We start from the raw sequence: 18,440 nt of genomic DNA on the forward strand, positions 1-18,440 counted from the left end.
ACATGCTGCCTGCAGCTCAGACACCCTGTTCATTGTGGTGGGTTCCCCATTAAGCTCTAATTAACCCATATCTAAGGGTGGGTTCACATCACGTTTTTTCCATCTGTTTAACATGTACAAAAAAAACTATATGTTAAACAGATGCCATACAGTGGCATCCGGTCACCATAGAGTTCCATTGTAAAAAAATAAAAAAAAATAAAGCGTTTTTTACTGAACTGCCGGATACAAAAAGTGATGTGCTACGCTATTGTATCCTTAACATATCCATTAAATGGATGGCAAAAACTTGATGTTAACCCACCTATAACCCAGAAGCAGAAGATGAGGGTCAGTTGGGCTTCCCCTGGTTTTTCTCACAATCCAATAGATAGATGATCATTGTCTGATCACTAGGGGCCCCACTGATTACTAGAGGGTGGTAGTTGGGTCCCATGTTCCTCCACAATGTACAAGGTGGTTAGGAGTTCTGTGAAAGGAGTGGCAGTCGATACAGCTGGATACAGGAGGCCGCATGACTGCTCAGAAATCCCCACCAGAGTACCAGAGGATCGTCCGGTGGACCCCAAAGATCCAGGAGAAAAAAGCCAATCATTTTTCACAATGGTCTATTTCATTTCTACAAACCTATTAATCTTTATTGATGGTTTAGGGGTTGGGCCTCAAGGAACCCCAGTCCAACACTGGTTTATAGCAATACATGGGACACTGGTGGCCATGTTCTTACTGTGTAGGACTTGTGCAGACCTCTCGGGTCTAGGGGCCCATGTGTGCTAGTGACCGCTATATGCCGCAGTTTATGCATGTTTTATGCCTCCTTGTAATTGTCTCCCACCTATCTGTCCTTGCTTTCGCACACGCCATAGCAGTTACCACCTCAGTATATAATGAGTATAGATGCCATGTGTACACTGTCATGGCTGCCTGATCTCTCAGCATTCTCTTTATATTATTATACGTCTTTTATATGTTACATAGAGGACTTCAGACCATACACTTGGGCCTATCTGTCTCCATGTTGCAGTATGGGCTTTGAACCACTGTAACGCTCTACCTACACTGTATGATACACCATTGAGGAGAGGTCTGGACACATCCCCAGGGGGCTGCTGGCCATTCAGCCATACACAGCACTGCTTGTGCATAAGGGTATGTCCAGACTTGCACTTTATTTGCCAACATATTTTCCCACATGGGAACCTGCAGACGTATTCAGACACGTTCACTGAACAGAAGAGGTGTGAGCTTCTTTGTCCATTCATTTTAATAGGATTCTAGAGGTTGAGCATTTCTGAAGTTCCACATTTTTGAGGGTGAACTCCTCAAATGCAGTTTTCTGTCGTGTTTTCATTTTCCACTTCCTTAGTTTGCTCTTGGTATCTGCTCCTATGCTTGGTCAGTCTGCATGGTGCCATGATCGCGCACAGTGGTGGTCAGGCCGTCTCAGGTAGGTCATAGCTTTCTATTGATTATTGGGGAGGTGGCATGTTCATTCAAGGCCTAGACCCGGATGATGCCGCAGTAAGAAATATTAAGTGCTTAGAGAGGTAGGTTGTCACTGCTTGTTAATCTATGTCAGTGGTGAAGTCATCTACTTGTACTGTTCTGTAAACACCTACCCCGCCCTGCCTGTTAATGACCTACTGTATGGAGGACAGAAACTCCTCAGTGATAATAGATAGATATCTGCAATTACCTACATGATATGTCTGATTGGGCTGTAAAATACATTTGGATTTTAACGTTTGCTTCAGAAGAGTGCTTTAACCCCTTAGTGACCACCCATACGCCTTTTTACGGTGGTCACTAAGGGGCCTTTTTTTTACGGCACCCCAGTCGTGGAGCCGGGACCCAGCTCTCACATGAGAGCCGCGGCCCTGCTCTAACAGCCTGGACCGGCAGGAGTGCCAATCCGGGCTGTTTAAGACTTTACATGCCGCGGGCAATGACACCCGCCGCATGTAAACTGCTGAAAGGGGGAGCAGACTCCCTCTATCTCCCATCAGCACCCCGAAAATGCGATCAAGCAGTGCAGATGTGTCTGAAGGCTTCCTGGGGTCTGATGTAGGCCCCAGACCAGCCTTGAGTAATTTTCAGCAGGCTGCGCCTCTCTGGCACAGCCTGCTGGTCAATGTCAGAGTAGCATCAAAAAGCTGTCGGTTATAGTCCCCTTGTGGGACTATAACTGGTAAAAAAAAAAAAAAAGTTTTAATAAAATAAAGAAATACCATAAAAAAAGCTCTTTTTTTTCTCTTGCAAATACGCTTTCCAATGAAAAAAATAGCAAAAATAAATAAATCTTCCCCATATGTTTGGTATTTCCGCGTCCGTAACAACCCAGACTACAGAAATATCACGTAAATTAAATCGTCCACAAAAAATCAAGCTCTCACACAACCCCATATAAAGAAAAATAAAAAGGTTATGGGTCTTGGGAAATGGCAATGCAAAAACATTTTTTTCTTAATTTCTTTATTGCAAAAAAAAAGTAATAAAACGTAAAAAATCTATATGTATTTGGTATAACTGTAATCGTACTGACCCGGAGAATAAAGATATTATGTCATTTAAACCAAAAAATGAACACTGTAAAGTTTATAACGTAAAAACGCAGTGGCAGTATTGCTGTTTTTGCCATCTCCCTCCCAGAAAGAGTTAATAAAAGTTAATCAGCAAATTATGTGTACCCCAAAATGGCGCCATTAAAAACTACAACTTGTCCTGCAAGAAGCAAGCCCTCATAAAGCTATATAGACAGGAAAAAAAAAAAAAGTTATAGCTCTTGGAACGCGTGACGATGAAAAAAGGAAGAAAAATGCTTGGCCCAAAACAGGCTTGTCACTAAGGGGTTAAGTCACCTACAGCCCTAGGTAGGTCACTAGATCATTTGTCTTGGAGAACCATAAAGTGGCTTCTGGGCCGTAGGCCTCCTGGAAGGTTTAGTGTGTGTGTGTGCAGCACCTTTGGCCGCGCTGGGGTTTTATCCGAGCTTTCTCCTATGAAGGTGTGTTAGTAGAAACATAAAACAAAGGTGTGGCCTCTACGTGGCGACTCTCAGATCTGGACCCCGGGACAAGTAGAAACACAAACTGCAAACCCAGAGCTTTCATTACTGCGCTATCAGTGAGCAATTAACCTCTGCAGCTTGTATAGACAGGGGGGATGTACACAAGCTACTCGTATATGTAGATCGCTTGGATGACCATTCCCAAAACCTGCAAATGATTGTGGTTGGTACGAGACAGTGAGAATACCCAGGGTACACTTTAATAGTGGCACTTTAATGATGACCTATCCTCAGAATAGGTCATTATCACATCTGCGGGGGGTCCAAGTCCCGGTACCCCTGCCGATCAGCTGTTTCAGGGAGCCCTGGTGTACGATGTAGGCACCCAGCATCTTTCCAAGCACAGCGCCGTACATTGTATAGCGGCAGGGCTTGGTATTGGAGCTCAGCCCCATAACTAGGCCTATGTGGAAGAGGTGTGACCTTCCCAGAGGGAGAGAGGCCTTTTTCCTATAGTGTGCAAGCACGGCCACCACTGGGTCCCCTGGTGGCCACAAGCAATCAGATTTAAAAAAAAAGGGCAGGTATACCAGCTGTGCCGCCAGTTCAGCTGCTCAGAATGGTGGAGGAGGTGTGACCTTCCCAGAGGGAGAGCTGTAGCAGAAGTGTCCTATTTTTCCTATAGTGTGTAAGCACAACCACCGCTGCGGGATTGTAGGGTGGTTGTAACCATGGAAACGAGCAGTGTATAATGTGATGGAAAAATGAATCCAGTCAGCAAAGGAGGCAATATGGACAATCGCAATACATTAGTAAGTGCCCGGTATTAACTTTATGTACATGATAAATGCCATTTGCTAAAGTGAGACAACCCCTTTAAGGGTTTCTTTCCAGGATAATGAAAGATGCTGCTAAAATTCCAGTAAAAATGTGTACTGTGTGTGCATGCTTTTTTCATTATTTTTATTTTTTCCCCCCTGAACGATTTCTATTTAAAACAGCAGCTCCATTTGCAAGAAAACCGCGACAAAAAACGCAAATGATTACTTGTGGTGCGGCAGTAATACAGCAATCATCCGCACTATTACTGCTGCTTGTGAATATGGACTAGCCATCTCTTTACTGTCTAATCTGCTTCTTATTCCGCATAGTGCAGCACAATGCAAGTGACTGGGGATTTATGAAATCCTATTTACATGCAGCAGAATGCTCATCATCCCATGCAGCCTCTCGAGGGATGCCGCCTCGTTTCCACCACCATCGCTCACATTAGCCTCCGAGCAGTCTTTTTCACTAGTACTGCAGTGTTTTCATATCCAAACACTGGGTTTCTGTGGAGCTTTGTGGGATAGGAATTATTCACATGATGTCAGAGCCTTCTCTTGGAGCTTGAGAGGATTTCCCAGGATACACCCCCAGCAGAACGCTGCCTGAGGGAAGTAGTGTGATCTGCAATGCTGGTCCATGCAGTAAATAAAAAAGGTTCTGACGATTCATATGGCGACTCAGTGGGGCCTATGAGCATGGTGAACGCACTCTTAGGCCTCATTCACGCGTCCATGTTGAGACCCATGACAAAGTTGGTCAGTGGTTCTCCCATGAAGACAGTCATCCGTGAAGGATCCGTGTTTGGTCTGTGTGTCCGGTTTTTTGCTGTCCATGCGTCATCCGTATTCAAACAGACACTGCTCAGCTGAAATTTCCAGAGCATCCCCTAAAAATGGTCTGTGAAACATGGACCAAACACAGACGCCATCCGTGTTGTGTCTGCAGTTTTCACAGACCCAGAGACTTCAATAAGCGCGTTTGGTCCACAGCAGGGATGAAAATGCAGCATGTCTCCATGGTCCGTGGAAAATCACGGATGTGTAAATGCACACAATAAAATACAGGAGAACACGGCACCACGTACATGAATCACTTGACGTCTGAATGAGGCCTTAGAAGGATGATCTTTTTCAGAGTTTTGGGTTATCTATGGATCTCGGCTAAATGGGTCAGAGAGTAGTACAAATGTATAGGTATGCACGGCATAGGTGAACAGATTTCTTGAAATTCAGTTCCAGATAAATTCGACCCAAATCAACAGTATCACACTTGCCTGGAAAAGTCTCCCACCCCCTGTGTCTCTCATACTCAACGCTCCGTCTCTCTATTTTCTGAATTAAATTGGATGAGAACTTTTTGGAAAATTTGGGTTAAATCAAGTCGCTAGTCTCTACGTAGGAGGCAGTTGGTTATATGGACAACCCCTTTAAGACATACTTTGAATAAATCTGTTAGAAGTTATTATTTTTAAGTCATTTTTTTTTATTCTTGAAGGGGTTATCCCATGATTATTGTAAAAAAAATTAAATCGGACATCATATAGTAGAACCAGCCCCGTCCCTCACATGGATCCAGAGATCTCCCCATAAAATATTCTGCTAGATTTATATCAAGCTGACAGCTCAGGTGGCGTGTCCATGCTCTCCCTATTACAGCTCAGGTGGCGTGTCCATGCTCTCCCTATCACAGCTCAGGGGGCATGTCCATGCTCTCCCTATCACAGCTCAGGGGGCGTGTCCATTCTCTCCCTATCACAGCTCAGGGGGCGTGTCCATGCTCTCCCTATCACAGCTCAGGAGGCAGTTGAAGGATAAAACTGAGCATGCGCGGCCTTCTCAGTGAGCTGGACAAATAAACTAAGAAAAAGAACAAACAGCAGGTGGCGCCATGCAGATACATTTTTTTTTTTTTAATAACTCAGTGGCTATACAATTTTTTTTTATTGCATGCAATTACAAAAGTATTCAGATCCAGGTGCTGGTTTAAAAACTGTAGAATATTTTTTGTGAGACCACCCTTTTAACTTTGGTTAGGATTCCGTAAAGACATTTAGGAACACTTACATCTATGGCCGTCGGATTAATCTGGACATGATCTTCATGATGCAGTTTAGAAGATGTACGCTAGTAGATGATTTATGAGAACTAAACTGCTACTTTGCTGCTTTCTTTTTTGTGTTTGCTTTCTATAAGGTCGGTGTCACTAATTATACACATGGCTCAGGAGGACTCGGAGTGGACTTTTTTACCTTTCGGAATATGGCAGTATGCCTGCAGTAGATGGGTCACACAGTATCTGTTTTGTCGGCCTGGAGATTCTAGCCTTTTTGCTATACGAGGCAGGACTGTGATCCCCATACCCACTACATGATGGTCATACTTATGCATAATACACCTGCCTACTTTATACTTCTGTACTGCTCCCCCTGAGTAGCTCCTTGCATTGCTTTCTGCTCACCACTACTCTGAGTTGCGGAAATAATTTAGTTGCAACATAAGTTCATGATTTCCCCCCCCCCCCCCCCAACTACAAAAAAAAAAAAAAGAAGAAAAGTTATCTGTTCAGTCGCTAAAAAGGAACTAACAGTCCGCTATTAGAGGTGAGGAGGATCTCGGTACTGTGAGGCGCCTCTCAAAAATTATTCCCACCCTGCAGTCAGAGGAGGATGCCACCTAAGGAGAGGTGCTCGTGCTCCACTTGCCTCATGGACATGGACCCCTACATTTTAGGTCTTAGAGGTAAATTTGCAAACCACAAAAACATAAATATGTCTTACTTATATTGTGTATTTGATGATACAAGAATGCATTTAGAGCATGTGGATGGGGACCACGCAGTGTTAATACTAGTTGCATATGGCGGTGCAGGTTATGTATCCAATACCACTTGTGTGGTAGCCCCCTGCAGCGTCTCCACGTGGTCCCTGGAAAGCTGTTTGGGCTTTGTGTTTGCCCTATGGACTGATTGCATGTGGACTTTCTGGTACCTTTTGCATTTATTGGCTGCCTTACCATGCATGTGAAATTGAGATAGATAATAATAAGCAAGAAGAAAAATGAACGTTGTTTCGTCCAGTGACTGATTTCTTTTTACGATAGTATAGCCGGTCTGGACCTTGTGCCTCAGCGCTGAGCTCCAGGCAGCAAATCATGTTGGAGGTGGTTTCTCCAATCTATTGAGATAGCATTGTTCCTGAGTGTGACACAGAGCAGAACAGTCAGTCCGGCTCAGCAGATGGACCTTCTCTGAAACACATACCATTGTCCCCCGGGTGCCCCCTATGGGGGTTATCTGAAGTAGGCCCGTCCCCACGATGTCCTGCTGGGACAACCTGCAAATATGCTGTATAGATTATTCAAGTGCATAGCATGTCTATGGGGAGAGCCTAAATGACCCTGATGAGTTGGATTTTTACCCATATGGGCCCCAGTTTCCTGAGAGAAGTGGAGGCTACACACTTCTGATGCCGCTTATGTATCACCCGAAAGAGAGATGGAAGTTGGCCTAACAGTCGTACAGCCGACCACAATGTCATGTCTATGATCAACTTGGAGCCTGCAGAACCAGAAGTTTATTGTCACAGTTCATTGCCAGTGTACAAAGCTATGACTGTTGTATGTTAGACTGACATTATGTTTTTTGTTTTTGGACGTGTCCTTAAAGGGGTTGTCTCACTTCAGCAAATGGCCTTTATCATGTAGAGAAAGTGAATGCAAGGCACTTACTAATGTACTGTGATTGTCCATATTGTGTCCTTTGCTGGCTGGATTCGATTTTCCATCACATTATACACTGCTTGTTTCCTTAGTTTATGACCACCCTGCAATCCATCAGCGGTGGTCGTGCTTGCACACTATAGGAAAATAGGACACTTCTGCTACTGCTCTCCCTCTAGGAAAGTCACACCGTTCTGTGCAGCTGAATTGGCAGCACCGGTGGTATATCGGCCCCTGGTTTAAGTTTTTATTTTTTTGTTGTATTTTTTTCCAGTCAATTGCTTGTGGCCCCCAGGGGACCCCATTATCAATGGAGCCTTAATTTGCATGGGGGTAAAAATCTGCCACTGTATATGTGTGAGTGACCATGGCTTTGTGCATGCCATATTTGTTTTCCGCTCCTTTAGAATATACGGCACGCATATCTTCTTCACGTGTTGATGTAGCCGTGCAGATATCTCCGATTCCTCAGAAGTCACCATATTTCTGCACACAGACCGAAAGTCTTGTACTTAAATATCTCCGGCCATTTATTTTTTACCACTTCCTGTTTGGCAGAAATGGTCTGGAAAAAAAAGCTAAAAAGCTGATCTGTAAGGAATCCTCCCGTGTCCTGTGTCCTGTGTGGCGGTAGTACTTATTCCCCCCCCCCACCCCCCACCGTGGGCATTCCTACAGTCACCTCTGCTGCAGCCAGGATGTCACTTGAGATGACTCACCCCGAGGAAGTGACCTCAGTGCATTGTCCAGACACCTTCTGTATAGAGGACAGAGCAAATACAGACAAACAGGATTCATGGCAGTGATTTCAGGATCAGATCGTTGCCCTGATAATAAGCGGGTGCAGAGCTGTGAAAGCTTTCTGCTGCTTCCCTCTGCCGCCATGGCCTCGATGGCCCTGTTCACATTTGCTTCAGAGTCCCAGCTGCAGATAAATGGCGCTGCACAGCAATAGACAAGCAATTGATAACTCAGTGGCGCCAGATAAACGGAGGCCACAACGCCTATGTGTATAGAGCCTTATGCTGCCCATACACTCTAGATTTGCCCAGCCCATATGTGTTTTCGGGGGGAATTGAGCAGCTGGCAAACAAAAGGATTGGGCATATCAAAATTGACAGTCGGGACATCCCCATAGCGCACCGTCTCCTCATACAGTTGATTGGCGGGGGTGCCTTGTGCCAGACCCCCGCCGATCTGATACTGATGAGGTTATCGTTAGTAAAAGCCCGGACAACCCCTTTAATATGTCTGCTGCTGTCTGACTTCTGGATGATTCTAACAGCAGCACATTAGTGTAACTAAATGCATAATTAAAATGATACGATGTAATTAGAGTGATATCGCTCATTATAAATGGCTTGAGCTGCACGTTGTATGAGATCATTTTTGTGTGAATTATGCTTCCTCTTTCTCTTCCTTCATTATCACACCGCATCATCTTCCATCTCATTATCTCCTCTAATCCACATCTTCACCTCTCATTCCCTCGTTCTCTAATCTAGCCGTGTAACGTATTGCCCGTCGCAGCCCTTCGATTTCTTTCATATTGTAGACAAATAAAGCAAGGACATGGAATTCATTTCTGTGGCAGAAAACAGCGACGCCGCCGCACCCCATCGGCTTGTGTCACGGATTCCATTGGGTTCCATCATGAGGTCAAGTCATTTTACCAAATTTTCCAGAATCTGCCATGGAGGCTCTTACTGGATTCTTTGACACAGATGTGAACCTAGGTCAGTGATGGCTAACCAAGCTGCACAGATGGCTGTTCTCAGAACTCTATAGAAATGAATGGAGCATGCTGGGAGTCGTAGTTTCACCACAGTTGGAGGTTAGCCATCACTGACCAAGGTCAAAGGGGGGAATTTATTAACACTGGCGTTTCCTACACTAGTCTTGTTCCTCCTGCGCTGGAGATGCACCTACTGTAATTTTCTTAGACGCATCTCTTGCCCTCCGTGCGCCAGAAACTGAAATTCCCCCCAGCCTCAGGCTAGCATAGACTTGAGCTATAACGTATCCAGTTTCTGGTGTAAATTTTAGTACATCCATCTGATGGGCTGTGGAGGCTCCTCCCCTCCTGCTAAGCCCCACCCCGTTCTCAACACTTTAGGGAAGCTCAAAAAGTTGCAAATATGGCATGCACCATAATTTGTGCCTTTTTTTTTGCCAAAAAGTGGTTTTAAAGCATTGATAAGTCTCAAAATGTATAGAAAGACTATGCACTTATCTGTGTATTATATGTTCATCATTAGGTTTTTTCTTTTTCTATTTTTTCCATGTATATATTATAAAATAGAAGAACCAGTGTCCAGTCTCTCTGTAGGTGAAAATGTTCACCTAGGATCTAATTGGTGCTCATGGCGTTGCTCCTAAGTACAGAATTTGGCGTTCTTGATACTTGGGGTTTATCCTGATTTGCTATACCATAACAAGATACATTTCAGGCAATGCGAAGATGGTTTCTCACGCTCTTCCATTCCCCTGTGGAGCTATAAGGCACCGTTTTCCTGGTATAGAAGTGGAGCCATTCGTCTGTGAGGACATGTGGTGACCAGATTTGCAATGTCAACATTGTTTAGACATCCCAGGCATTATCTCTGTTGTTGAAGGTGGAGGGTTCCAGTCAGCTTTAAATATCACCCCACCCCCACAAACACACTTGGTATGACCCTTCATGCTTTGCTTGGATGACTCATCCTCCCTGGTCATTTACTAGAAAGGGGTCAAGTCCTCCCAAGTATTGTTTCTCTTACATGGCATTCCAGGCATTGTAGTGTCGAATTATTACAGAAAAAGGAGGCATATAATGCAGTACATCATCTTCGGCTCTGTCTACATGTTCTGACACACATTCTGTCGTAAGTGAAAATTGACAGAAAAAGGTCCCGGAAAACACAGCTCAAACAGAAAGTGATCTCTAGGTGTGGTGGTCATTTGGATCCTGCTATGAACATAAAGTTGGCCATACACCTTCAGTAGCTGTTGGACAACCACTGTTCCTCCTGGTTAGAGATGAGCGAATTTCCGGTTATGAAATTCGTTTAGAACTCCCCTGCATAACGGAAATGGGACGGATCCGTTATGCAGCCCATAGACTTCTATTATGATGGAACTAATAACGCAATGCCTCTAAAGCTATTCCATTATGCTTTCCGTCATAGAATTGCATTATGATCCGTGGAAACGGAATCCATAACGCAATTCACCTTTTACCAGTAAACGAAGCGTGAACTAATTTCAAGATATGAAATTCATTGATCTCTACTCCTGATCTCCAACATGTACATGCACAACCAGTTTGACCAAGCGTGCATGTGTTCTCAATGGTAAGACTGGGGTAAGCCACTGCCAGACACTTTTTTTTATCCCTGACATAGGCCAAGCATCCAATGCACATTAGATAATTGGCCAATCCCTCCAAAATTGGTAGGTTCGGCTGACCTTAGTCTTATGTATATGGCCACCTTTAGAGTCTTGTAGAGAATATGTGAGATGGACTTTGGTTATCTTGCGCTGTCTCATACAATCTTCATACAAGAAAACCATTTTAACAGATTCTCTGGATAGGTCATCAGTATCGGATCGTGAGGGTCCAACACCTGGGACCCCAGTCGATTAGCTGTCTGAGAAGATGCTGGCACTTGCAGTAGGGCCACAGCCTTCTCTAAGCTCACAAAGCACAGCGCCATACACTGTATAGTGGTTGTGCTTGGTATTGCACCCCTGCCCCATTCACTTTAATGGGGCTGAGCTGAGCCTAGGCCACGTGACAGATGTACGTGAGGTCACATGGTCCAGGGAAAGCTGCGAGAAGGCCATGGTGCTGCTGTGAGTGCTGGTGCCTTCTCAAGCAGCTGATCGGCAGGGGTGTCGGACCCCCACTGATCAGATACTGATGACCTATCAAGACTTAAAATATTTTGGAAAACTCCTTTAAAAATGATAGAACCCTTTTCATGTGACTCCTTCACATGGCGCAGGTTGTTTTTCTCTCTGGTTCGGACTGTTGGCTTCTGGGCATGTGAGCAGCTATTTTTTTTCTGCCTTTTTTGCATGTTTCTGGTTTGAGGAGAGAAGGCAGTTCCTCTTTCTCATACAGTACGATAGCGCAACAGAAAAGTCTGAAATCTAGAAATGTGTAGCGTACGAAATGCAGCCCCTTCTGCAAATGTTGGTAAGTGTAGAACAATATAATTTTAGATTTCCTGTGGTTGTTAGCGCTGTCGCTTCCTTTGTAATAAAATAGCAGAATGTTCTTTTTATTGTTTTCTTTCGCCTGGAAAGATGCAGAATCTGGAAAGAAAGGAATGGAGAAGCCGTACATAAAATAAGTGCCTCTCAGCAAAGGTGAAAATGTGCAGTATGTGTGCCCCTACCGCTGGGACCCCTACTGATCACAGCAAAATAAATGTATTTCTATGGGAGTTCTGGAGATGGCCGAGTACAGCGCTCACCTATTTCTGGAATTCCCATAGAAATGAATAGCAGCACCCTAGCAGTACAGGCCTCTATTGTGTGGATAGGGAATAACGTAATCTAACCAGAATACCCCTGCAAGGCCCCGTCAATCCTTTACCCTCCTATCCCTCATTATTTATAGATATGCTGTTTTCCAGTGGCTTTGAAATCTGCAGTGTGCCATGCTGCAGTACTATGCCATGCTGCAGTACTATGCCATGCTGCAGTACTATGCCATGCTGCAGTACTATGCCATGCTGCAGTACTATGCCATGCTGCAGTACTATGCCATGCTGCAGTACTATGCCATGCTGCAGTACTATGCCATGCTGCAGTACTATGCCATGCTGCAGTACTATGCCATGCTGCAGTACTATGCCATGCTGCAGTACTATGCCATGCTGCAGTACTATGCCATGCTGCAGTACTATGCCATGCTGCAGTAGTATACACTTGTGAAGAAAACCGCAGCACTCTCCAGTCTTGAATTTCCAAAGGTTTATTCACCAGCACAATGCCACGTTTCGACCTGTGTGGTCTTTTTCAAGCAAAAGTTGCTTGAAAAAGGCCACGCAGGTCGAACGTTGCATTGTGCTGGTGAATAAACCTTTGGAAATTCAAGACTGGAGAGTGCTGCGGTTTTCTTCACAAGTGTATCTATATCTGGGGGAGCTCAGGACTGACTCCCGACACGGCTGGCACCACCACATTAAGGAATGGTATTTACCCCTTTTTTCCGTTGTGCTGCTACACTTTGTTTTTTCACATGCTGCAGTACCATGCCATGCTGCAGTACCATGCCATGCTGCAGTACTATGCCATGCAGTACTGCACCACGAGGCCTCCTTCACATTTCCGTGCCCATTTGAAAAATCCATCCCTGAAGATGTCTGTAAAGTATCCGTATTTTGTCCGTGTGTCTGCTTTTTGCCCTCTGTGTGTCCCGGTCTGAATAAATGACCCCCCTAGTTTTGTGCTGTGAGACATACAGTATACTACGAGACACACAGTACTGTGCTGTGAGACACCCAGAATACTCTGAGACATGTATAGTGCCGTGCTGTGAGACATACAGTATACCACGAGACACACAGTACCGTGCTGTGAGGCATACAGTATACTACGAGACACACAGTACTGTGCTGTGAGACACCCAGAATACTCTGAGACATGTATAGTCCCGTGCTGTGAGACATACAGTTTACTACGAGACATGTATAGTGCCGTGCTGTGAGACATACAGTATACTACGACACACACAGTACTGTGCTGTGAGACACCCAGAATACTCTGAAACATGTATAGTGCCGTGCTGTGAGACATACAGTATACTACGAGACACACAGTACTGTGCTGTGAGACACCCAGAATACTCTGAGACATGTATAGTGCCGTGCTGTGAGACATACAGTATACCACGAGACATGTATAGAGCCGTGCTGTGAGACATACAGTATACCACGAGACATGTATAGTGCCGTGCTGTGCGACATACAGTATACTACGAGACATGTATAGTGCCGTGCTGTGAGACATACAGTATAGTACGAGACACACAGTACTGTGCTGTGAGACATCCAGAATACTCTGTGAGACATGTATAGTGCCGTGCTGTGAGACATACAGTATACTATGAGACCCACAGTACCGCGCTGTGAGACATACAGTATACTACGAGACACACAGTACCGTGCTGTGAGACATACAGTATAGTATGAGACACACAGTACCGTGCTGTGAGACATGCAGTATAGTATGAGACACACAGTACCGTGCTGTGAGACATACAGTATACTATGAGACACACAGTACCGTGCTGTGAGACATACAGTATAGTATGAGACACACAGTACCGTGCTGTGAGACATACAGTACTATGAGACACACAGTACCGTGCTGTGAGACATACAGTATACTATGAGACACACAGTACCGTGCTGTGAGACATACAGTATAGTATGAGACACACAGTACCGTGCTGTGAGACATACAGTACTATGAGACACACAGTACCGTGCTGTGAGACATGCAGTATAGTATGAGACGCACAGTACCGTGCTGTGAGACATGCAGTATAGTATGAGACACACAGTACCGTGCTGTGAGACATGCAGTATAGTATGAGACACACAGTACCGTGCTGTGAGACATACAGTATAGTATGAGACACACAGTACCGTGCTGTGAGACATACAGTATAGTATGAGACACACAGTACCGTGCTGTGAGACATACAGTATAGTATGAGACACACAGTACCGTGCTGTGAGACATGCAGTATAGTATGAGACACACAGTACCGTGCTGTGAGACATACAGTATAGTATGAGACACACAGTACCGTGCTGTGAGACATGCAGTATAGTATGAGACACACAGTACCGTGCTGTGAGACATACAGTATAGTATGAGACACACAGTACCGTGCTGTGAGACATGCAGTATAGTATGAGACACACAGTACCGTGCTGTGAGACATCAGGACACAGTGTAGTGAGGTGCAATGTTCGGATGGAAAGGTTCTCTTAAAGGCAGGATTGTTAATGATATTTTCAGTCAATAAAAGGGTAAAGAAAACAGCGGTGGGTCCTGCAGCGACCAATCACCTGCTGCCATCTTGTGCAGAAAATGAGGGGAATGTCTGCCAAGCTTTCTTAGAAGTAGTCATACCTGACTCCAGATGTGTTCACCAGCTACAGAAGTGCTTTCTTCAGAAGGGAATGGCATAGACAGCAATTCCTTTACCTGCGGCAAGGATCTGTCCCTCCCTGGACAGGGGTGATTGTAAGGATATTGTAGCATACAGCCTGTGACATCTCTGCTCCGATACTGGATTGTCCACACTCGTAGGTTCTGCTAAGTGTGTATTCGTCCATGAAGCATGTCACCTATTCCTTTGTTGTCAGGGTATGAAGCGTCAGATGCCGCTAATTCAGTGTCGCTATGGCACCCCTGTCCCTATCCCAGTCAATATTCTCATCCTACAAACCACTGTTCAAGACCGTCAGCATCTGGACACTGATGAGAGTGGAAATGTGGACCAATACAGTGCAGGAAGTGATGTCATGACCCCATTGTAGGCTTTCACAATGAAGAAAACGTCTTGGGTTTCCATGAATTTTTAAATAGCACCGTAATCCCAGTGTCCTGATCCCCGCCACTCAGTTCTGGCTCCATGGGCCCCTGACTCTCTTCTGATGTCTTCTAGTCCTCACATGTAAACCTCTCCAACTTTCAGAACGGACCAGTGCATCATATTTCAGCATACATTCTCCAGTTACTGTTGTGCAGGTTTAGGCTACTTTCATACTGGCGTTTTGGTGCCTCCGTTCAGTCTCCATTCCGCATTGGAGGCGGACACCAAATCGCTGCTTGTAGCGTTTTGCGGTCTGCTTGACGAAACTGAGACAAACGGATCTGTCCTGGCACACAATATAAGTCAATGGGAATGGATCAGTTTTCTCAAATCTGGCACAATAGAAAACAGATCCATCTCTCATTGACTTTCAATGAAGTTCATGACGCATCCGTCTTGGCTATATAAGACATAATATAACCAGATCCGTTCATGACGGATGCATGCGGTTGTATTATATTAACTGATCCGTTTTTGCAGATCCATGACAGATCCGCCCAAAATCGCGAGTGTGATAGTAGCCTTAAATGTGTTACGTCAGTTCATTTGTGACTGCGGTGTGAGAAACCATGGCTGATTTGCATGGAAGAAGAGCAGCGTGCAGGGATTTTTTTTTTTTTTGTGGTCTGAGGGTGTGCCTGATGGCGATATTTATCATGGCCTTTGTGCACAGTATGGAGAAAGAGTTTTGTCACAAAGAAATGTGTATGAATGGATAGAGACTATCAAGGAAGGTCGCACAAGTGTCATCCATAAAGAGGGAGCCGGACACCTGTCCACGACTGATGACAACATCTAGCGACAGTGGCAGATCCGCCTTGTGCATATGAGGCCTAAGGCTGGGTTTACAAATTGCAGGTGAGTTGCAATAAAAAAGCAACAAAAACTGCATCAGTGTTTTCTACGGTCGCAGCACTTTCATGCTGCAGTACTCAGGTGAAATACTGTATGTTAAATGCTTTTTTGCTTTTTACCTGTAAAAGCTGTGTGGGCACTTACCGCTTTACAAACCCAATGCAATTTATGGTAAAACTGTGTGCAGTTTTTGTAGTGCCGTTTTTTTGTTTGTTTGTTTTTTTGTTTTGTTTTTTTAACACAACTCATCTGCAACATGTAAACCATAGCGATCAAAAAGAGATTGTTCAAAGTGGACAACCCTTAGATGCTGTTCATAATGTTAATCGGGGCCCTTTTTCCTGCTCTAGCCGTTTCAGGTTGTTGGCTGGTGACAACTCAACACTTGCATCCTGTGAAGTGCAGAGCAGTCTAGTTACTATGGAGGCACGGCTCTCTGTTTGTGTAGTTTCACGCCCGATATCCCTTATCTGCTTGTACTTAACGGGGAATTTTATTTTTCTCTCCTGGCCAACTTTTTACATTGTTTTCATATCTCTAGGAGTTGTCCCTTTGCTGACTGCACAAACCGCACACTTCTCTATACGAAGCAAGCACCAGGAAACATGTAAGATTACACCTCGCTTCTCCTTCTGCTCATATAGCAAGTTCATTTAAAGAAGTGATAAAACCAAGATAAAACACCACGAGCTGATGCAAGTCTATCGAGAACGGTTATCGTTCAAAAACGGGGAGGGCGGAGGTTGCAGACACATTTGGGCCCTGGTTCGCTAGTGTCTCAAGAGGAGGCCTGTACCGCTGGCCATACACATGAGACGCCAGCCAACAGCGATCTCTTCTAAACCGCCACCCAGATGCCCACTCATAAGGGCATGTATATGTTCTGAATGGGAGAAAGGCGATGCCAGGCACCTCATTCGGTGGCAGTGCAGTTCGTGAATATTGGGACTCCTGCCTCTGCTGGAGGGTTTAACCATTTTCGCCAAGGATTTTAAGAAAAGTCAGAAAATGGAAACGACCCAGCATTTCAATCAGGGCCTTTCAGATAGGGTGACATAAAACTGGTGACATAGTCTTTTTAAGAAGGTCTAACCAAGTCAGTATTTTTCATCTTTGGAGGGTGAATGGTATGTAGGCTCTTTCTGGACTTAAAGGGGTTTCCCCATCTCAGACAATGCGGGCATATCGGTAGAATTGTCTGATAGGTGCAAGAACGGAGCCCTGAAAGTGGTGGAGGGTGCACTGCGCATGAGCAGCCGGCCTCCATTCATTTCTATGAGGTCACCAAAAATAGCTGAGCACTGGCTCGGCTATTTCCATCAGAAGTGAATGGGAGCGGTGGCCGCGCATGCACAGTGCACTCCTGTTCACTTCTATGGGGAAAGCGCTTGGTGGTGGCTGGACCCTGGGAAACCCAGTGTCCTCTTGTCACCACTTTGCCCGCTCCGTTCTTGATATAGCTGCAGGTCCCAGAGGTGGGACCCATACCTATCAGACAATGAGGACATATCCTAGCGATATGCCCCCATTCTCTCAGATGGGAATACTACTTTAAGTGTACTCCCTAGGAAAACTGATTGACATCTTGAAGAATTAAATGTTAATTTTGTTCCAAGAGCAATGACATAATTATATTGTACATTTCTGTATCTATACGCTCCATGATTATAGTCATTTCTTGCTCCGTTGGCTATCACCGCTTATTATTGTGGTGGAGATCTTTGGCAGATACTTCCGAGTAGTTCTTTTGAAGTCATTGGTACTTTTATAAATACATAGGGGGCAATTTATCACGCTTCATTCCAGAATTCTGGCCTCAAAAAGTAGCATTTTTAAAGAGGACCTGTCGCCACTCCTCAAATGCAAGTAGCTACTAAAGCTGACATGTCAAGAGAAGGTGGAGGTCCTCTTTAACACTACTGACTCCAGTTTTGAAAAGTAGGTGGTTATCTATGTTAATGAGTTTCACTTCAGATTTACGGAATGGAGTACAAAAACTGGAGTAGCATTTGTAGAAATGGTAGGTTTAAAAGGGCAGAAAATTTAACAAACACCAAGTACTCCAATGCAAGTCTGGCTCTGATGCAGAACTGACTTCAGATGTTCCCCTTATGATACATTCCCCACCTTGAATCCATGCAGTTGGGGAACGCCCAGAGTCCTCATGATCGTGAATTCAAAATGTCTTAACAATATAATCAGTGTTTCTACATTTACTGCAGCACATTATGATATAGAAGTGAACATGTGACATTGGTACATCCAGCTGGTTCATTTTTTTTTTTACATTTCTGTACAGATATTTGTGAACAGATCTATCTGAGTCTGACGTGATCCATTGTCAGTCTAAGTCCTGACATTTAGTAACGTAAGGATCTGCCAGGTGATGTTGTCATCTGTTTGATCCTTTCTTTCTCTGAAGATAAGTAGCACC

The 18,440-nt window shown here is 44.7% G+C and overlaps 1 protein-coding gene across 19 annotated transcripts in view; it reads left to right on the top strand.

The window, feature by feature from the left end:
• Positions 1–18,440, top strand: part of MRTFB (myocardin related transcription factor B) — a 266,554-nt gene that overhangs the window by 185,065 nt on the left and 63,049 nt on the right. For 4 of the 19 annotated variants that reach the window (XM_044302686.1, XM_044302693.1, XM_044302688.1 and 1 more), the window contains exon 2: positions 16,548–16,613. The exons of 14 other annotated variants lie outside the window; for them this stretch is intronic. In XM_044302686.1, the coding sequence (XP_044158621.1) occupies positions 16,548–16,613 (66 nt within the window). Of the gene's footprint in view, positions 1–6,554; positions 6,574–16,547; positions 16,614–18,440 lie in introns of those variants that run through there. One more of the 19 variants, XM_044302687.1, reaches the window with a different exon arrangement.

This window comes from Bufo gargarizans, chromosome 8 (genome assembly GCF_014858855.1).
Source record: "Bufo gargarizans isolate SCDJY-AF-19 chromosome 8, ASM1485885v1, whole genome shotgun sequence".
In the NCBI taxonomy this organism is placed as follows: domain Eukaryota; kingdom Metazoa; phylum Chordata; class Amphibia; order Anura; family Bufonidae; genus Bufo; species Bufo gargarizans.